General features: G+C 35.8%; 1 protein-coding gene across 10 annotated transcripts in view; it reads left to right on the top strand.

Moving 5' to 3' along the window:
* Positions 1-12,710, top strand: part of PDLIM5 (PDZ and LIM domain 5) — a 97,241-nt gene extending 84,531 nt beyond the window's left edge. For all 10 annotated transcript variants that reach the window (XM_072405574.1, XM_072405576.1, XM_072405578.1 and 7 more), the window contains 5 exons: positions 418-589; positions 4,706-4,886; positions 8,742-8,862; positions 10,904-11,019; positions 11,407-12,710. In XM_072405574.1, the coding sequence (XP_072261675.1) occupies positions 418-589; positions 4,706-4,886; positions 8,742-8,862; positions 10,904-11,019; positions 11,407-11,496 (680 nt within the window). In that variant the 3' untranslated portion in view covers positions 11,497-12,710. The remainder of the gene's footprint in view (positions 1-417; positions 590-4,705; positions 4,887-8,741; positions 8,863-10,903; positions 11,020-11,406) is intronic.
* Positions 12,711-23,028: the final 10,318 nt, after the last annotated feature.

A 23,028-nucleotide genomic window follows, 5' to 3' on the forward strand; every position in this document is an offset into this window, starting at 1 on the left:
CCCTTATGCATTTTTGCCTGGAACTCCAGTTTGAAGTGTACTTGTTGGGAAAAATTTTATTGCTATGACTGTCGGCATTTTAAGGGCGCAAGTTTTTTAAAGCTGTCATTCTGCTCCATAACCTGAGAATCTTGCCAAGAACAAGCATGCAGCCAGTGAAATCTGAAAAATCCTGACATGCCAGGTACAAAAAACAAAATCAAGACAACTACCCAGTAGCTTATCAATAATGCTGGAAGCGGCCATATTTCTATTAGTCCAAGTTCACTTTATGCAATATAAGTATATAATTTACCTTGACAGCTTTCTGTATTTCTCATACTGTGTAATTATAACATGACTAATTACAGTTGGAGCTATAAAATAAATTACCATAATTGTAATATAGCAACTTAACTGTCTAATTATATTTTTCAGCACCTTTAACTGGAAAGATAACAAATCAGCCTCTTACAAGAACGCCTGCATCAGATAACAAACCCTTTGCACCACCTCCTATGGATGATCAAGACACATTGTTCCAGAGAGCAGAGCATATACCTGCTGGGACACGCACTCCCATGTGTGCCAACTGCAACCTAGTCATTAGGTAGGCAAAAATTGTATACTTGTGTTTTGCTTTAAATGGATATTATAATGCTCTAGATTGTAATGCTCTAACTTGTAATTGAGTTTGAACAGTGTTCTGGAATAATAAAGGCCATGGCCAATACATGTACATATTACATTGTAGGTTAGATCTTTTAGTATTACATGGAGCATTAGGAATACCCCATTCACCCTGATATGAACTAAACCAGAATGGTAGTTTTTTTCCACTAACCACAGATGATCATGATAACCAGATCTATATCCATAGATAACATTGTATGAACATGTTTCTTCACAGCTGTTGCCACCATGCCTGTTGCTCCTGGTGCATAAGTCCTCCTAGTTTTATGTTTTAGTGATTGATTGCAGGTCCACGAACCACAGATGATCATGATATCCAGATCTAAATTTGATCGTATTGAGATCCTACATGGTTAATCACAGCTATGGCCTCCATGCCAGTTGCTCCTGGTGCATATGGCCTTCTTGTTTTATGTTTTAGTGATTAATTGCAGGACCTTAAAAAGTAACAGCTGTGAGATTCCGCTGCTTAATTTTTGAGTGCATCATCAGCATTATTGTTTGTGCTGCATCTTGTTATCATCTTCGTTACAAATGAAGTTTAATAATTTTCTCCGACTTGAATTAGATAAAACACGCTGGTCCATTTCCTCTGATCACATTTTAATGGCTGCAGCTGGTGGTTTTAATGTAATTTAAGTTCATGCCCTTGTTGGCAGGAATACCTTGAAGAAAGCGGGCACTTGTATCAAGTGACAGACTACAACACCTGTTTAAAAGTCAAAATACATTCAGGACATGGATGCCTTACTTAACAGAATACAAAGCCAGACATGATCCCTAAGATAACATACCTTGCTTTTGTTAGCACTGTTAATTATTGATTTTTTTTCCCTTTAAATTTGTTGAATATTTTACAGGTTCTCTATAGCTTGTAGTAAGGCTAGCATCTAGTACAAGGATTTGTGTTCACAAAATTAAACCCATGAGTGGTGCATTGAAAAACAGAATTGTTTAAATAAAAGAGAGTTTAAATGTTCGACAAAGTCCGCTAAGGTTTTCTGTAGTGAACTAATGCCAGTCAAACTATTCCTAGTTGTTATACAGTATATCCAGCTTTCTTTACAGGACCATCTTACTGACAAGGGATAACTTTATACAGTCACCGTGCATCTCATAATCTGTCCAGTGGCTTAGGTTACCTATACCATAGGACTGTTTAGAAATCATCAAAAATGTTTGTAATCATTCTTTGACAAAGGTGGTAGTAAAATCGGCTTTAAAAAAGTTTATATTCAAGGACAGTGGTCACACAAATTAGGCTGCAGACGTGAAAAAAAGCCATTTCTTTACATTTTTGTATGTTTATTTACCTATATTAAATGTCTGACCAGTTATATATGATATACGCTGGCATATTTCCTGCACCTGCAAGATTTGGTTAGATGTTATTGGTCACTATAACATTTTTTTAAATTCTAAAAAAGTTCGTGCTTATATCTGAGGATAAACCTAACAAAAAAAAAAAAACCTAACTACCTAACTAGGTGCCCTAGTCAAGATGGCAAACACTAATGAACTTGCAATCCTGGTAGGATTGGCCCCAAATGTTAACACTCTAGCGAACCTGAAATGGATTGAAACATCTTCCAACTAATAGCAAAATTATTAAGAAATGCAGTTCAAGTTTGGTGGATTTCCCAGGTTCTCCCATGATGGTCTATCTTCACCACTATCTTAAACATTTGAAGTCTTTATTTCATCTTGTGTTTTAAAGTCACAGTTACACTTTTTCTAGGTACCCTAGTTTTGTGATAAATGTAGCTAAGAGAAAGAGAACTGTAAAATGGGGCAGGGATATCTATACATACTCTGCAGTCCACCTTCTAAATCCACTAAGTTGCATTTAGGTGAACTCATAGATGTTCAGGTGACTGTGTGTTTATGTTCAAATATCATCAATTGCATCTTGCTCCACAATATGTAAGGGTGGGTGACATAAAGCATGATACTGATTATTCTGCATTACACATAATCCCTTAGTCACCTGCAGTTGAACTTTGTATGCTGACCAGAGAATGTCAGAATTGTAATCTTTAAAGAGCCATCATTGTGCAAGGATTTTGTTGCTGAAGGTTTTTTTTCTTTCTCTCTTGTATCCCATATTACATCAGGTAAACCTCCCATAGCATTTCCACGCTCTCAAGGTTCCATTTTGTAGGTAGCAAATGTCTGTCTTTTTAATAGAGATAGAAACTCAATCCTGTCTGGAACAGGGACGCTTGTCTTCTTTAGTGTCAGTCTTTTGTTAATGAGTCCGTTAAATTAGCCTGTGCTGACACTTGGAGAAGAGAACATTTTGTTGTACATAAGGGCTGCTATTGTTGCACTTCTACAGAGCTGAGAGGATACTAGTGGATAAAGGTGCTTGCACAGAGCATGGAGGGTATCAGGTTAGGTCAGCGTTTGCATTACTCACTTTGCCTCAAGGGATTTTCAGCTGAAGTGCAGTTATTATTGAGATTTACAATATACAGTAAAATCCCAGCAAGGCCTTTTTTTAATGTTGCACTGTAATAGGCTTTCTGTCTTGAATTAATGTTTACATTTGCTGAAAAACAAAAAATGGCCTGGTAATGCTAAATGCAAATGTATGTTTTAAAAAATGTGTTAATCCCAAAAAAAAAAATGTACAAATCTGTTGCTTTTATACATGTTGAAAGCAACACAAATTGCCTGGAAGGAATGGTATGGGGTGCCCATGACCAGTCAGAATAACCAGCTTATGTGAGGTGACCCTCAGTCTTTGTAGAAGTCACAAGAATATCGGCTGTTTATAGGAATGCGTTTTTGACATTGCTCCCTATGCAGTCATTTCATTTTCAGAAAAACTGTATCTTCTATCACTCAAATGCTGTCTTTTACCGCTAGTTAGGTGACTTGAACTATAACCAGATGATGCTGCTCTACGCGGCATTCAAGGTAATGCATTTATTTAGGATAATGGGTCTGGTCTATGTCAGGCATTTGTTAACATAGCTGATAACTGCACAGATTTTTCATATATGAGTAAGCATAGAAAGCAGAATCTGTCTCTGGATGACGCCTGAACAAAGATGGTTCATTTCTACTAAAGTGAAAATCAAATGAAGGCAATGGGTAATCATTTGATTTCTAGGTGTTAGATATGGTAAACCTACACATTCTTTATAATGCATGCATTTAAAGTGGGTAAAGATCCATATATATTTGTCATTTTCAGTACCTATGTGCTAATTAATGTGCAAGTTTATCACTTACTGGTACTTTATCTGCTCAGTCAGAGATCATTCTGACTATTACCACATACATTGAATTACAGAATTACAGAGTTATCTTTTGTTCAGGCACTGTCCAGGGTCAGCAGCTACTTTGTGGACTGGGATACTGGTTCTGAGAAGACACCACCAACCATTCTGCAACTTCTTTCTTGCTAACAAGCAACACTGTTAAACTGCAAAAGAAAAGACTTACCAAATGTTTCCTTCCGCCTGCAGCAGATGGATGACATTCCTGGCTGCAGGATGGATAACATAACAGCCTAGGCAATGTCAGAAAGCTCAAGGACTGCTTTTTAGTAATAAAAGTTAGAGAACTTTTCTGAATAATAACACTGTTACTATATGTTGTACTGTAATGTATTCTTGCAGAACTTACTGAAAGGTCAGCTTTAACATAAAATATATCTTTAAGATTCTGTTCTCAATTAGTATAATAGATGACAAAGGAAAAGGTTTCTCTTGAGGTATGTTATATTTCCTTCATAAATCCATTTATGTAACTTCTTGATGAGTGCAGCTGTTTAATGCACAGTGCAACTATTTCTGTCATTATTTACAAGATGATGGAAGATTATGTTCCTTTTAAACAATATTGTTTGTAAAAATGATTTTGCAGATGCAGTGCCTCTGAAATATTAGAAAATCCTTTTTCTAAGTGTGTTTTTTATGACTCGCCGCCAATTTTTACTCCTCGTTACCGTCTGCTTAAGTTTTCTCCATTTCCCTGCTAGGCTCAGTGAGCACAATCTTATGTACTACCTATTTTCTTTCAGGGGACCATTTTTATTGGCTTTAGCCAAATCGTGGCATCCGGAAGAATTCAATTGTGCTCACTGCAAGAAAAATATGGCGGAGATGGGCTTTGTTCAGGAGAAAGGTGCCCTTTATTGTGAAATTTGTTATGAGAAGTTCTTTGCACCAGAATGTGCTCGCTGTCAAAGAAAGATTCTTGGTGTAAGTTTTATTTATTTTTTATTTTAAACTGCAAAGAGAAACTTGCTACCATTAAATTGTCATCAAAAATGAAGTCGGACCTAATTTCATAATTATAACTTAGACTACAATTTTTTAGGTTGTTGTTTAAACCTGAGATGCTTTACCACTTCATTTGATTTGTTTCTTCATTTGATTTATACATCTTATGCCTGAATAACTTATTACCAGCCGATCTTGTTTTATATATCTCTTCTATGACTTCCATTGCTGCTCCAGTGACTGCTGTTAGATTGCTTTCTGAAATCTTCAAAATTTAAAGCACCATTGAACATCAAAAGTGCTTTGAGGCTAAATTAAAGTTGCAGTCATTCTTTGAACACTGCTACAGGAAAAGACTTTACCATGTGGGTTTTTAAAAGGGAATGTTCTTGTTACAAGTTCATTGCAGAGTGTGGAAGAAACAGATGTATCCTTTCCCATCATTCTCAGTGGGGCACATTCCTAACTGAAGCCAGACATTGGGGGTCCATGGTTGGATCTTTGTTCCTACTTTGATTATCACATGCTAGGAGGTAGGCTGTGTGGACGAAGTAAATTAAAACTATTTATAACCACCACACACAAATTAATAAACCAGCTGGAAAAGCTTTGAAAAATTAGACCATGCTCCCACAGGCTGTCCTTGTGTGCTACCATTGTTGGCAGTGCCATGGACAACACCTTGGGTTCTATCAGCAAAGTGATGAGATTGAGGTCTAGGAAATGTATCTTATCTTGGCTTTTTGCAATTTAAGAATGTTTGTCGTTTGAATGTTAATCTGGATAAAAAGGGACTGAAAAATTTACCTACCCTGCAGAAGTCACATAGAGCTCCTTATAGCAGATTATGAATACTTACTCCTCTAAGGAGTAGCTAGTTCAAACCCCTCTGTCTTCTAGCACCTAATTCTCCCACAAAGTCTTTACCATTCAACTCTTTTGGGATTGTGCCTGAATCCCCCACCACTCTCTGTGGTTTCTTCCTCCAGCATTTATCCCAATTAAGAAATTAGTTTAACCTGTAGGTAGCAAAAATCTTAGAAAGTGGTAGAGGATGCAGAAACTTACAGAGTTTGTGTCTGGGTAGTGAAAAAAAGTAGGACTTAACCAATAAGGGCATCCAACTTCTCCTGCCTTGTATGTGCATACAGTTCTTTTGTATGAAGATTTGCAGGAGTCCAAAATAATGATGGAATTAGATTTTTTTCATGTAAAAAATTGCCCTAAATAGTCTTTAATGTGAGCCTACAGTCCTTAGATTCTAAGTCTAACATTTTATGAACTATATAAAACTATACCTAGTATTTAGACATGTTTTCAAAGCCATTGTTAACTATAGCAACTGAAACAGACAACATAGACATTTAAGGCTATCTGCTTTCTCTGTGGAGACATTTGATCCACAAGTATCTGGTGCTTGTGTAATGATTTAGAGGATCTGTGTAAGCCAAAGTGCCTTATCTGTAAATCGACTGCTTAAATAATAGGGATTTAATTAGGTAGCTATGTCTCCTGAGCTTGCTGCAGAACCTTTTCAGACAGAACGTCCATGTAATTTGGGACAATAGCATAAGGTATATTGTACATTTATTGTACATTACATGATGTGAATCCATTAGCACTGCTCCCTGGTGCTTGCTTTTATACAGTAGATATATGACAGTTCAATGTGTCTTTTGCTGGTATAGCTGGAAATGATCAGGGAGAATCTGTAAATCATACAATAAATAGGCCCTGAACTCTTTTACATGGATTGTGTGTTTTATAGATAAGTCAGATGAAATCTGCAAAGATTTTGGCCAGTTCAGTTGTGACGTTTATCAACTGTCTGCTACTAATGTTTATACGACAGAATATCCAGCCCAGCTGGAATAGTCATCTGTAATAGTGCAGGAAACTTGTAACACTTCATTTTTCTTTCTACCAGTCTCAACACATTTCCTAACTATTTGACCAGTAACCCAATGAGATCTATGTTTTTTTAGTTGCAGGTTAAGATTGCAGCAAACGCGCTGCAAATTGGTAAAGTTATATAGCACATTAAAAATTTACAGTTTTTTATTTTTCAACATGCATTAGTTTATAGGCATCATAATAGCCCTTATAGCTGAACTGAGGGTTAGCCAGGCTACACTGAAAAGCCATTCAACCTTGAACATGGCAAAAAGCAACTGCTATATATAAATAAACCTTAAATAAGTCATTTTCAGGTGCAGGTGTGATGAAGGATCAAAATACCCGGACCTATTGAAAATACTTTTTATTTTGTGCTTCTCCCTGAATCCAGACTTTGAAACTCCATTTATTATTTTTGTAAATATTTTTACATTGCATTGATTACCATCCAGTGCACTACTATTCTTTTTTTTTTTTAATGCATTTATACTATGGTATGCCAGGGTTGGTATTGTCAGGTGTTGGTCAGATGCCCCAAGCTGAAATTCTAACTCTTACAATTCCCATCCCAGTCTACGTGTTGCTGACTGTTTTCTCAAAAAGGAAGCATAAAGAATTTTCTTTTTCTTGAAAGCAAGTGTGCCATCACTCACGTTTCATCTTCTATATGATTCCAATATTTACCAATGGTGCTGTAAGAATTTTGCCTGCTTTTTGGTACCCGCTGGAGTTATGACACTAACTGTGCCCTAAATGTTTAAAGATTTGGCATGTGAATTTAAAACTTTTGGCACAATACAGAAAGAGAAGCACTTCAAATACAACTTCTGTATTTTGGCTCCCAGTTAGAGCTATAACAATAGTAAAAAGTCTGTTGTATTGTTAAGAGTGATAAGTTGTTTTTACCAGTTTCTAAATTAGTTTAAGTGGAAAATACAGAACTACAAAATATAGACAATAGGCTTACTAAAGAGATATTTCACTTAGCTATGTGAATACTTTGAAGTTCTGCTGACTTTAAACACCCAATCATGTGAATCAAAAATCCTTTTTTATTTTATGTGATTTGGTATTCTTTGCAAAGTGAACAAAAATTAAATTCCTTTCGTAAGTCAACTCCTTAGGCATTAGGTGTCAATTGCAAAACTGATAAAACCCACACTAAACCAAATATATATATGCGCCAATTTTGACAACAAGAAATAGCAGAAGTTGTAGTACTTCTTCTGTATTTTCCTTTTACCTTAAAAGTTTTTTGTATTAAAAAACAAAAGCTATAACCACACGTAAACACAGTTATTTGTTTTACTATGCTGAGCTTACTTTTAGGGGGGCTGGCACTTTCTTTGCAGGTGTTGACTGCTATTTCTGATAGAAGATCCAGACATACTCTGTCTATTTTAAAGGAGAGGGAGTAGGCATTTTCATCTACTGAAATATTGAGAACAAATATTGAAATATTGCAAACCCAAAGCATTACCTTAAAATAAATGTAACTTTAGTAGCTGTTTAACAATGTAGACTAACATTGTACAAAGTTTAGAATAAATGTAAAAATCTTTGCCAATTTTAGCAAGTTATTGAATAGCCATTATAGGAAAGTAGAATGGTGGCCACTGAGCTCTCAATGTCTCTATGCCTAGGATTGAAGGGTTACAATTCTACATGCCAGCACCTTCACAACCACATCTTTATTGATTCAGAAAATTAATCTGCACAATTACCAGAAATAAACACTTTTTTTAAAAATGAGGAGTCAGCTGGGCTGTGGATACTTCAATTATTAATTAGATTCTCATATAACTGGTTCTTGAGACTCAGCAATGAAAGCCGAGACTTTTGTCTATAATATATAAAGTGCAAAATACAGTAAACGTCCACCATTTATATCATAATCATTTATTGATTAACACTTATTTTTTTACTTGACTTTAATAGGAAGTTATCAATGCTTTGAAACAATCTTGGCACGTCTCCTGCTTTGTTTGTGTGGCCTGTCACACTCCTATTCGAAACAGTGTTTTCCATTTGGAAGACGGAGATCCTTACTGTGAGAGAGGTAAGTGTGTCCAGTAGGGCAAAACCAAACCCTTGTAACACTCAAAACATTTTAATCCATTATGTGTCAGTTTGTTATTCAATTTACCAATAACGACAGAACCGGGTTATGAAATTTATGTGAGCCCAACATTACTACACACATCTCTATAGAAGGAACTACAGTGAACACATTGGTTGTAAAGATGACACCCTGAGTCCCTCACAATCTCTACCGCTATCTACACAGTAGGTTGGGGAAGAAAGTGAGCCAATGCCTAAGATTCCTTAGCATCATCATTCGTATGAGAGATTAATCCCCTAAACCCCATACACTAGATGTAAACCAGTAAAAACCTCATTCCCTTTTACTGACAACTTCACCTTTTTTTCTTATGTTCTGCTGATTTTTTTTTTTTTTGTTTATTTCTATTATTTTAATGTTAAAGAAAAACAGTTGACCTATCACATTGTGCAGCTTTTGACCTTGGGAGAAATGTGCAACCTATTTTGTATTCAGTGTTCTCAAAAGCATGGCCAAAACCCCAGGTCCCTACTTGCAACTGCAAGGTGCATTGGAGTTTAATATTATACACTGTGGAAACTAGGAACGCCAGGCATCCTGTCAACCAAAGATTGGGCATGTACAGTGTCAGCTTTTTGCCAGAAACCAGGAGTGATCAGACGGTAAACAGATTGTTACAGAAGGGACCTGACCTGTCCTTTTCTGCAATATCGTCCAGCCTGATCATGTATTCAAAAGTAGACCTTTTTGTTCTGCTATAAGTGAGTTAGGGAAAGCGCTCTTGGACCTTAATTAGAATCGCTGCATTTCTTGCATTGTTTATCAGTCATTTCATTTATTCACAATGATTAATTTGAATACTTATTACATGTTCATATTTGACCACAGGAACATGTTTAAAATGAGCCTGCTGAAAGCTTAGGCAATTAAGACCAAGCGTGCTATAAAAATTGTTTTATCAGAGATCTCGCTTTAAATAAAATGGGTCCAAACAATAAAACAATCCAGAGATATAGGTAATTAAATGTAGTTGCAAATCTAACTGAATGTAGTTGCAAATATAAACATTTCTGTAAAATGTCACTTTACCCTGTCCCTTCCACTTCTTAAGCCCCCTCACAATTATTAAATAGATAGCCTCAATGACCTTTAGGGAGAATGGAAAGATCGGGGCAGTAGGGTCAGGGTTTTACAGAATAGACATTTTATATGTCTGTATTTCTGCATCTCTTGTATACTCCATGTAAAGTATCCACATGAATTCCATATAAGTTTGAATTGCTTTAACTTTTGGTTTACAGTAAATATTCTTGGCAACTAGCATAATAATACTAGAAAATATTAATAATAGAAAAATATAAGAAAGAATATTTAATAAAGAATATCTTCAGCAGGTGTAATTACCCCAAATGCATTTATGTATGCATATCATGTATTTATATGCTTTTTATGTTGCTTTTTTTTTGTAATCCACAATAAAAGATGAATTATATTCCCCTTTTTTCACATTGCAAAAAAAAAGTGTTACATGTACTGGGCTTTGTAACCGATGCTAATTTAACATTTGACTTTGTTCTGCTTCTGGTATAGTTCTGAAATAACCCTTGATGATTTACTGTTATAGGGAATAGTATGTTTCCCCCGAGTCTCTTAGGTCCTGGTATAAATGTATTTGTGTTTTCAGCTCGACCACTGAGAAAGAGCAGTGCATGTTTTCCATATACATATGGGATTATAAGTTATAAGCACAATGATATTCTACAATGATATTCTAGCTATAAAACACATGTCTGTATCTCATCATGGTTATACACTCTTCAGATAAAGATCTAATAACTACAAATATATGTGGAACCCAAACTAAAGTAACCTTGAAAGCTAATCCTAGAACAACAAGGTTCAACATTACCACACCACTTCCCTTTACTGACTGTTTTTTGTTTAACAGCTGACTTTCCTACCTAAAACAGAGCTTTAAATCTTATAATATCTGTTCAGTACTAATATTCATATAATATTTGACTTCTATCCTGTTTAGATTATTATTCCTTATTTGGTACGATGTGTCATGGATGTGAGTTCCCTATTGAAGCTGGAGACCGGTTCCTGGAGGCATTGGGACACACCTGGCACAACACCTGCTTTGTGTGTGCGGTGAGTGTGGAATATTTAGTTCATAATAAATGTGATTACATTGTATGTCCTTATATACATAAAAAAAAATGGACCAAAAGTATGCAAGTTAGTTGTTTCAATGTTTTTTTTTATTTTATTTTTTTTTTTATACAGTGAAATTAGAATATCAAAAGTATTACATGATTTTACACATTTCCCTTCACAGTACTGCTGCTAATAGGTTATTTTTATCAATACAAAATGCTGTAATCTAAGAATTGCATTTTTCATTTCATTGCTTATTTAAAGATTTATTTGTTTAGCTATTAAAAAGAATGTACGGAGTTATACACCAGTGAAAAATTTACTGTTTTCCGTTTTTAAAATTCTAGACTTTTTCATTAGGATTTTTTTTTTTTCTTGTAGGTATGCTGTGAAAGTTTGGAGGGACAAGCCTTTTTTGCAAAGAAAGATAAACCACTATGCAAGAAGCATGCTCATGCTGTGAATTTCTGAAGTTTTTCCAGCTTCATATTTTGCTGAAGATAAATGTTCTTTGATATGTTAATATCAAAATGGTTGCCATGATGTAATGGTATTCCTGTTTATATACTATATTACATATAACAGGATTTTTTTTGAAAAAATAGAGTGTATAATGCCATAGAGTGTGAATACCATCTTTTTATTTATTAGGATTTAAAGTGACTCATGCCATTCTGATGTATCTGCACAGAGGCTGTTTTAAGTTCTTAATTGCTTAATTCCCCATATCATAGCGCTCTAGCAAACCCTGTATAGTAGCTGCAAAACTAGCTTCCTTAACCTCCTGGGAGGTTCATTTCTGTCCAGATTTATGTCTAAAAGCGGTACATTGTTTTTCATGAAAATTTATTTTACAGTATACTATAATAGTATGACTATAATAAAGTTTGAAACACAAAATCAAGTCAACATAATAAATAAAAAAAAAAAAAAAAAAAAAGTTAATACATTTAATAATAAAATTTTTGTGATTTTGTGTTTCAAACTTTATTATACTGTTACTATGATAATATACTGTAAAATAAATTTTCATGAAGGACAATGTCCAGCTTTTAGACATAGAAATCCAGTGTATTGCATTCAATACAGGTATTTTGTATTGAATGCTATACAAAATAACTTTAAATTCCCACCGCGCCCCTAGCGGCGGCTGTACACACTGACGTCACTGGTAACTCCCGGGGGAAGGTCAAAGCACTCGCTGGGAGACAGATCGAGGAAGAGGACGCAGTCAGAGGGTGGCAGGAGCCTGGAGGACGCCGAAGGTACCAGGTAAGAATTTGTTTTTTACTTTAACTACCCCGAGTGTGACTTACCACTTTTAGCTTTTTTTTTTTTTTTTTAGTTTTTTTTTTTTACCCCGAGTCACACTCGGAGTTACCGCTGGGGAGGTTAATCCCTCCTCTCCCTAGGTCAGGAGGGATTAGCAAGAATGTTAGTCTTTTGGAAAAGGAGGGATGATATCATTGTATCCAGACCAACTATGTAAGTGGTAAGATTACCTTCAGCAGTCTGAGTTTTCACAGCTGCTACCTAGGGATTGCTAGAATGCAATGAAATGGAGAAGAAGCAATACAGGGTTTACAATATTATCTGTGCCACAATATTGTTAGATGGGATAGCAAAAGTAATTACATAGTTTATTTTAAAGCTGATCTCTGGGATACCACCTACAAACCTTCCAACCTTTTTTTTCCCTCCCTAAGCTTACACAACTGCTGGCATGATGTAAAAAAGTGTCTGTTAAAAAAATCTTGGCAGGTATATAATTATTTGGGACCCTCTACCTTCATCTAGACAGGCTTTGAGAAAGAGTAATGACTGTTACCGTTATTGTTGCTTTACAATATTGTTGCTCCCAATGCAATGGGAGGAAAATAAGGGCAGTTGGTGTTATTTGGTGGGTCTATTGGTGGTGGCAATGGAGTAAGCAACACTTCTGTCCCATCCCCAGAAGCCTCACAGGAAACTTCACCAAAGGCATTCTACTCATGGATGTGATGATGTTGGCAACAAAGTACTTGGAATCCATGCTGTGAGGCTGGAGAATGGCTCACCGAAAAGGGTAACAAATATGTCCCTTCTCCACAATAGACACTTTGAAAGCCAGTATTAGATAATATCAAACCACAGAGGTAAAAGATATATCAATTTCTGTTCAATTTTTATTTTTTGCCCAAAGATCAGCTTTAAATTTCTATCTATCTATCTATCTATCTATCTATCTATCTATCTATCTATCTATCTATCTATCTATCTATCTTATCTATCTTATCTATCTATCTATCTATCTATCTATCTATCTATCTATCTTATCTATCTTATCTATCTATCTATCTATCTATCTATCTATCTATCTATCTTATCTATCTATTATCTATCTATCTATCTATCTATCTTATCTATCTATCTATCTATCATTGTATATTTAGTTTTACAAGGTTTAAAAAGAATTTCATTTTTAGGAGATGAGAAATAATTTTCAGTCTTTTATAATTCTAAGCAGTGTTAGTTTGTGCCATTCCCTTGCATATTGCTAAATCTGCTTGATCCCAAAAACATGCCATGCAGTCATCTAGAATATTGCTGAAATTTGCCAAATATATTTGATATTAAAAATGATTCAGATAATTACAGTTATGTTGACACAGGGAATATTGAATTTTCCTACATACTTGTAAATGTGGATATTAGATTTTAAAAACCTGCATCTAGGTAATAACTAAATGGCAAATTTACAATGCACAGGAAAAGTTGGGTTATTTTATTACTATGCAGATTTTTATTACTTTGCAGAGGTAAATTTCCTATGATATTTATTTTTAAAAGAATTTTTGTATAAAGCAAAGGCATTTTAAATTGTAACATGCCTTACAGCAAACAGATGATATTAATATAATTCTTTAGAAAAAGGCATTAGTGTGGTTCATTTAGAAATAAATGAGCATAATGAAACATATTCATGTAATTTCACTGTTACAGCAGTGTGACTTTTTTTTTTTTAGCACACTAGCTAACTAAAGCATTGAAGTGAACCTAGAAAGGAACCTATGCAAAGCAGACCAGGACATATTTTTTTCATAATCAGTCATTATGTAATGGATTGGTACTACTGGCAATCCAATTTTAAAGGTCAAGTGTACAATACTCGTAGAGTATTCTTCTTTTTTTTTTACATGAATTAAATAGTGCCAAAGTTATTTCTAAATATAGAATATAACCAAATATGCCGGACCCTCTGGGAAAAGCCATTTGTACTGGCGTGCTATTCTTGTGCTTTTTTAAAAACTCAGACCACAATGGCACACAGACACAAAAAGAAAAGTTAGTTTGTATGTGCTCATATTATTCATCAAATCTTATTAAAACATCTGCACTTGATCAGATTTTCAGAGTGAACACACATACATTTTTTGGTGCACTTGTCTTTAAATTACATGGATTCATGGATTACATGGATTCATTTAGCAGCCATATCTGGTAACAAGTCACATCCACTTATAATATTCCAATTAGGGGTCTATTTCTAAAGCTGACATTCACTGAAACATTTCATGGTGGCCATTACTGCCATTGAAACAACATTCTCCTCCAGAGAATATGTTTCAGGGAATGACAGATTCTATTCTATAATTCTACACTTTTCTATAATTCGACCCCCTAAGCAAACTTTAGAGTATACCAAAGAGTAAGAAAACAAAATTACCATTTTATAGTGTAAACCTTTTACACAACCTTTGGAGCCCTAAAATGCTAACAGTAGGAATATGTGTGCAACAAACTTCACAGAAGACAAACTTAAGCCTACAAATGTAGATGGATAGCAGGCTTCATCCACATAATAGGCAGCCTACATAGAAAACTAGTTTTGTTGCACACATTACATGTATTACCAGTGGCATAAGTGTGTTTTATGTTTACTTGTTTTGTGTAGTGGTCTTCTAGGTGAAACTGATCATGATTTTTGGACATGTATATACAAAATCAGAGATAAAATGTTTATAATCATATTTACACAACAAAGTGTGGGTAGTCTCAGATGTTTGCTACATGGGTCTACACTATACTATATGCATGTACTTGCAGATCTCTCATTTTAGGGAAACATATTCCTTCACATTGTGTCTTAGAACATTCCTAGTCTTTTTGTTTTTCTGAATGTACTTCTTCGGAGAAAAATGTTTTAGATGTGTTTAAAGAGCCTGGCTTCATCACATGCTGCACCTGATTGTATCCCTATTGTCTTTTTTTATAATTGGTGTGTTTTTAAGGGAATTAAATAGTGGTACATAATTTATTACGGTTTAAGCCATCTCATTAAGATGCACAAATAAATCAGGTCCACTGTTTATGCAATTTCTGTATGAATTAATTAGCTGATGCCAGGAAGTGCCTCCATAATAAATGGAAGATATGGATATTCTTGCCAGCAATAGTTGCTCATTCTTTTAAATTAAACTGACACCTTGAACAAATGTAGTATGCAAGGTGAGAGTGTCTCTTTAATGTTTAAGGTCAACAGGATGGAGTAGACTGTTGTCCAGTGAGCACCTCAAAATGGTCTATGGCCTAGAGACAAAATGGTCTATGGATAATGATAACCATGCTTTAAATGTTTCATTGCATTTTAATGTTTGCACTATTGTAGAAATTATTACATATCTTGATTAAAAAAAAATTATGATTGTTCAGTTTGTTTAATAGTAATCATGTAAAGTGTGTTAAAGGGAAGTTATAATAATAAATCAGAGGTACCCAGCTTTGGTCACCTTGGCCACATACATATGTAATAAGTATCTGCTGTTACGATGCCTTGAACAACGTCAGCTAGCCAAGACCCACATGTGCCTCCTGAATCGCTGGTTGGGAAACCCTGCTGTGTGAATTTTTTACCTGTGTTAATAATACATGCTTTCATGCTTTCTCTACTGCTATTTTTATTAGATGTGTTTTCACATGTCATGCCAAATTTGACAGTCTAAATACATTGGACGGGGTTTATTAAAACTCCCCAAGGCTGGAAAGATTGACTTTCATAGGAGATCCTGGATGATCCAGTAAACCTGGTATAGATGTTCTTAAAATCAGTTGATATTAATTGGCAAATGTTTTCAATCAATACCTGGTTTGCTGGATCACTCAGGATCTTCCATGATAGTCTATCTTCTCTGGTCTTGGAGAGCTTTATTAAATCTGGCCCTTAGTATTATTAACTTAGAATTTTCTATGAGAAGTGTCCTTGTCATAACCAAAACTGATACTGTGTATATTCAGTAGAATGTATTTGTTCTTCCCACCTTTTTCACACAACTTGCTGCAATGCTCCAATCAAGCTATAAACTAAAAATAAACAGGATACATGTAATCTGATCTTTGAGCCTCGTTTGTCCTATCTTTTGCTTTTGTATTCATAAGGTCTTTGTTCAGTTCACATTTTCTGTTTGCAACCTGAAACTGGTTACTAATTTTAAAACACACAACTCTTGCAATTTATTTCATTTTTGTACCCAACCTTTTTATTATGGGAGGAGTGTTTTCTTAGTCATTGATAAGCATACATGGTCAGACTAGTAAGCATATAATGGGATGTTACATTTTATGACCTGTATTTTTAAATAGATCTAAATGTAAAAGGTGTTTATCAATCATTTAAAGCCTGGATTTTGTAAAAATGACCCAATGATCCTTCCATGAAGGACTTTTTGCTCTTGCTATTATGGGTGACATCCACTTCTGCTTATTTCTGTAATAAAGCTATTAATGCTTTCCATAGATAAGGTCTGTGACAATGCTCCAGGTCTATACTACGGCTGTGGCAGGGTTATTTTAGAGAATGCAGTGAGAGAAAAGGGGAATCCAAGGTGGGCTGGCACAGGACTTAAAACATAAATGAGAAGTTCTCTCTTTGCTGTTGCTTCTGTTACCTTTAAGTACATGTTTGTCTGCTGTGTACCCCTGACTTTATTTGAATTATTTGCATCATATCTTCATTTCATGTAATTGGTGGTACTAAAACGTACTTTTAGATGATTAAAACTGCAACAATAGGTTTGCACCTCAATTCAATTTGATATTCAAATTTTAAAAGTAATTGTGAAGAGTGCGGTTTTCATAACAAACTACAATTATATTTATTGTACTAGTGAATAGAATCTGGAAAAGATACACACACTGTACCTCCATATTTTCATACAAAGAAAAGATCAATTTGCATAAAGATAAGGAAATATATTATTGAAAGTCTTGACACTGTTTTATCTCAAAAAAATGTTCTTTAATATCCATTCTATTATTTCCACATTTTATGTTTTACTTTTTGATTACAAAAGTGGATTATGTAACTGTCCTTACAGAATCTGTGAAACAGAGTTTTATTGTGCACAGTATTTCATTAAAAGCTTTGGTATCCCCAGTGTTGCTGTATTTTTTTAGCCTGTTTAAAGTACATCTACAACTTTATAAAGTTTTTTATACTCTCAAGTGTGTATGGAATGGCTGTGGTATAAGTGGGAGCTTGTCTGTACCATGACCAGCAGTAAAGAAACTTGATGGTTATAGTTTGGTCCTCCTGTGCAGATTGGAAATCGCTGCATGCTGGTTATAGCATGTGTAACAATAACAATTGGGACACTTTTTATTTATTTATTGTTAGTGCATTTTTGATTGATGCTTTTTATATCAAGCCTTCCAACCAACCCAACTCCTTTTAGTCTTTTATTAATCTCTGTGATGTTACAGTTTTCTTAAGGAGACCTGTCCACCATTCATTTTAACAAATATTTACCATAGCACTGAACACAGAAAATCCAGAATATTAAAACCATTGATAAGTAAAGTGCATAACGTTGATTATCTCCATACATACACATCTGTCGTAGGGTAGGGTAAATCAGGCAGCAAATAGTAATTTTATAAGGTAATGTGTGAAAAACAAAAAAATGAGCAAACGTAAGGATCTGAGCAACTTGACAAGATTAGGATGTCTCAAAAACCTCTCCAGGTCTTGTGATGTGTTCCTAGTGATCGTTGGTTAGTGCCTACCAAAAAAAGGGGCAAGGGAAAGATAACTGGTGAACTGCAGACATGGTCATGGATGTTGAAGGTTCTCTGATATCTCAACAAGATTTCTACCCAAGGAACTGCTGCTCCCTGGATATTTTCCCATTTTGGACCATTATTTGTAAACCCCATGGATAGTTGTGTGTACAGGTCCCAACCGATTTGTAATACTCAGAACAGCCCATCTGGCATCAAAAAACATTCCATGTTAAAGTCTATCTTTCCCAATACTTTTCCATACTGATGCTACGTTTCAGCAGGTCATCTTGACAATGTCTACATCCCTAAATGGTTTAAGTTGCAGCCATGTAATTGGCTGATTAGATATTGAGATAACCAGGTAAACAATAATATCTAATAAAGTGGCTTGCAGTAACTTGAAAATTTGCATAAAAGATACTGTGTGAGAAAAACAAAAGTATATTTACCCAACACCCAGCTTCAATCTGCGGTGCTTGGGTAAGTCACTGAACAATTCCTGACAACGTGGAGAATGTAATTTTCAGCACAATAGCATCTTCTCATGAGATCTGAGATCCTTAGAATTCCAAGAGACTTTCTGCACCCTGCCTAGGTACTGTTTATTACAGTTGTCTTCCATTGAGCCTGATTTATGAAAGCTCTCCAAGGCTGGAGAGGATATACTTTCATCAGTGAAGCTGGGTGATCCAGCAATCCTGCTAGTGGATTTCTTGAAAGTCATTTGCTATTAGCAAATGTTTTCAATCCTGGATCACATCCATTCCACATTTACTTGATCACCCAGATTCACTGATGAAAGTGTACTCACTTTAACCTTGGAGAGCTTTAATAAATCAGGCCCAATGTGTCTGGGTGTTTTTTCAAAGCAGAATTTTACAGCAGCACTTATTAAGTATTTATTAAGTGATTTTTGAATAAGCAGATGTTTACAGCAGTGCCTAATATATAAATAGTCAATACCAGGGTTCTTTACAGCAAAGTACTACATCACAAGATACTAGGGCAGGGGTCCTCAAACTACGGCCCACGGGACGAATACGGCCAGCTGAGGTTCTCCATCCGGCCCGCCGGCCGCCCAGGCTTCTTCTCCTGCTTGAGCTCTGGCTGCCTGGCATCTGCACTCCAGGGAACCCGGTCACGTGACACCACTGTTGCCGGGGTAACGCTGGAGCTGTCGGGCTGAAGCCATCAGGCAGAGAAGGTATGAGCAAAGCAGAGACTCACTGCTGCCTTCATTCCCTGCTCACTGCAGCACAAATGTACATGTTCAATGTACATTTGTAAATAGTATAAACATACTATGCACATTGATCATGTACACATGTGCTGCAGTGTGATCCAGCCGATGTATGAAGGCAACAGTGAGTGACAGGTAGCAGACACTGACAAAGTTTTTTTAGCAGCCCTTTTTTAATTAATAAAAAGTGTGGGGTAGTGTTGGGTGTAGGGTAGGGTGTATAAAAAGAAGCAAATTAATGAATTGCTTGAGATTATTCATTTGCATGGAAAATGCAAGATAAATTTGCATTTTCAATACACACAGTGAAAATTGAAATTTATCTGAGCATTTTCCATGCAAATGAATAATCTCAAGCAATTTTAAAGCCAAAGTAAACGCCACTTTTTTTTTTTAATGATCGGCAAGTGTGCTGTGCATATAGTATTGTTCTTTCATGTTTTTTATACAATAAATACGTTTTGTGCAGTGTGCATAAGAATCTTCTCCTGTTTTTTTTCAAACTATAGTACGGCCCCCCCGACAGTCTGAGGGACCGTGAACCGGCCCCCTGTTTAAAAAGATTGAGGACCCCTGTACTAAGGCGTAGTAGAAAAAAAAAATGAAAAAAGTTAGATCCAAAACATGTTAGTGATTTGGTTTATTGCTGTAAAGTGTGCATTAACATGCTTGTGTCACAAAGCACACACTACTTATGTTATAGGATATATTTATTGCACGTATGCAAGCCAAACACCCCCCAAAAAGTCATCTAATAAAAATCAAATATAAAGAGTCAAAACTCTTGTAACCCAGAAATACCAATTTATGGAAGTCAACAGTACAGAATGAACATTGGAGGCATGTTGCTCCCCAAGGAGATAAACACTTGTGTATTAGTGAAAAAGTTTGTTCTTCTGTAATGAATATATATACATATATATATATATATAAATATAAATAGTGTCAAACAGTCATGATCAATACACAAGAAAAGATAAACACTGAAAAACTGATAAAAGAAAGTGGAAGTTTAAAAAAAATAAAAAATGTTAGTAAGAACACAAAGTCAATGGGTTCAAAACATTGAGCTGAGCTAGATACTCCAATTACAAAGAGCAAGGACAGGAAAGTGTGAATTAAAAGTATGAGTTTAAAGACTTCATTGTTTTTATGAAAGGCTTAGATTAGGCACGACCAAAGTGCAGCCCAGGGTCCAATTGTGGCCCATGTTCAGATTTCTACTGGCCCATAGCCTCTGTCATAAAACTAATAATATGTGGCCTGCCTGCACTGTTGACCACAGTATAAAATACATGCGTACAATAAAGCTAATTTATATTTCATTAGTGTTGATCAACCGCCTTGCAATTATCGGCCTGCTACCCAGCGGGCATAATCGGCAGGACGGGAGTCCCCATGTGTGCACAGGGAATCCCCTACGTCATTATAGTTGGCGTGTGCGGGACCCGCAGGGAGCAGGCCCACTCTGATTCCAAGAAGGTGCTCTGCATGGAGCCCTCACTGATACAGGATAGCGGGCATAATCGGCAGGACGGGAGTCCCCATGTGTGCACAGGGATTTCCTCACGTCACCCTGGTGGGCGTGGGCTGTGCGCAGACCACGCCCACACTAACTTTGAGTACGTGCTGAATGGTCACCCCCCACACATTTTCACCTCACCTAATCCGGCCCTTTTTCCAAAAAATTTAGACACTCCTTGCCTAAATAGTCAATGTAGAAAGTGTAAGACAATGTGGAGAGCGATGCTGCCAGTAGGGCTTAGCATGGTTGCTGTACCCAATGCTCCAATCCCAAAAAGGTCCCACACCCAGCTCTACTCCTGTTGTTGGTTGTTATCTGTATGTCTAAAGCTGCGTACACACGTGCAATTTCTGTCGTTGGAAAGGATCTTTCACGATCCTTTCCAACGACAAAGGACTACACGATGCATGAACAGTGCTGTACATACAGCACCGTTCTGCTCTATGGAGAGGGGAGGGGGAAAGCGACGGAGCGGCACCCTGCTGCGCGCTCTCCCCTTCCCTTTGCTGTACGCAGCTTAACTAACCCCAGCTTGCCCCTTGCACTACTCTGCACTGAGAGCATATTATTGTTTGTTTGTTACTGTATTTCATTATTAGAAGTTACTTTATTGCAATGTTACTGGAGTTTATCTGCAGTTTTTAAGAAATGTCCAGGTACTGACTGTGCTTAGATCACAAATACTTTAGTAGGTAAAAGATTTCACATACATATTCCAATAGATTATTTCATTGTTAATGATGGTTTAATGATTGTTTATTGTGTAATACATAATATGGAAATAATCCTGTTATGAGCATGCACTTGGTATACATGTTATGACTGAACTGACTGAAAGTTTCATTTTAGTTTGAAGAGAGCTGTCAACAACCATTCGTATTAGATTGACATTTATGTGGCAAATGTCTAAATTCTGTCAGAATCTGGTGTCTTAGAAATCAGAGGGCAGCATTACAATTAATACTGCTGTCACTCATTACTTCCAAAAATGTAATACTTTACAAGATTGATGGGCTCACAATTTAGCAGCATGTTTTCATCATAAATCTACAGTCAGCTCTGAAATACCAGATCTTCAAATTGCCTAAATACTTTCTTCTCAAATTTCCCCAAATAGGCAGCAACCAGGGTGTTCTGACAATTTATATATTTACCTGTGGATAATAAGTCTGTTAAAGCTAAATTTAGTTTTATTTTCTATTAGTAGCTAATTTTCTACGACTATGACAAAATCTTGTTTATATCAGAAACACATAGGTCTAATATATTAGTGGTCTGGTGTTAATTAGGCAGAATTACCAGGAATGGTTGGCCTTGCAGAAATTTATCACCGGTACCCACATTACTGTTGGTAAAATAGGAGCTAGTGAAGGAGTGCAGCTTCAACTCATAAGCAACCTATTAACAAGGTGTCAAAAATTCCTCGGAGAATTGCCGCAGTAACCCTGGAACCATGAACATGGCTAAAGCACGCTGTGTGCTTCTGGCTCCGAACAGGAAAGTGTCTGCTACATAAGTCTGCCCAGAATGTAGTAGTATAAACATTTCCAAACAGCAACATCTTTATTATTTACAGATATATATACGCCTTTATAGGTTTTGTTCCCTTTTCAGCAGAGTTTAATGTAACAGTGAAACTAAACTAAAGCTGATGTAACAGAACAACCAATAACTTTATTAAAAAGTTTTGGAAATATCTAAAAAACATATCCAAATATAAATGATATACAATTATCTGGAGAGAATACATTTTTCTTCATGTGTGTATACTGCAAAATTCAAATAAATAGAAACTAATCAAGAGGTCAGAATCTTGTATAATTAGAGGTAATATTTCCACCTGACCAAGTGAGTTTCTTTCAGTTCTACATTCAATATCAATCACATTGGGTTTATCAAATTCAGAATCAATAATGATTGATTCAATGAACCAATAGAATTAACTGCTCAGTTGAAGTGGAAAAATGACCGGAGTATGGCCAGGTTTACCAAAAAGTTATATAAGAACTGCGTATTATTGCTCTGGATGTACTTAATGATTGTAGTTCTTGTCTGTTTTTTAACCTGCTTGTCCCCTTAATCAATAGACTGAGCATGTAAAGAAACCTTCTAAGGGTACACAGGCACAATAAAAAGTTTAGAGTAGTTTCCCTTTTACATGCAAAACCCTAAAAGGAAACACTCTGACACCTTATATGTC

This window comes from Pyxicephalus adspersus, chromosome 3 (genome assembly GCF_032062135.1).
Source record: "Pyxicephalus adspersus chromosome 3, UCB_Pads_2.0, whole genome shotgun sequence".
Taxonomy (NCBI): Eukaryota; Metazoa; Chordata; class Amphibia; order Anura; family Pyxicephalidae; genus Pyxicephalus; species Pyxicephalus adspersus.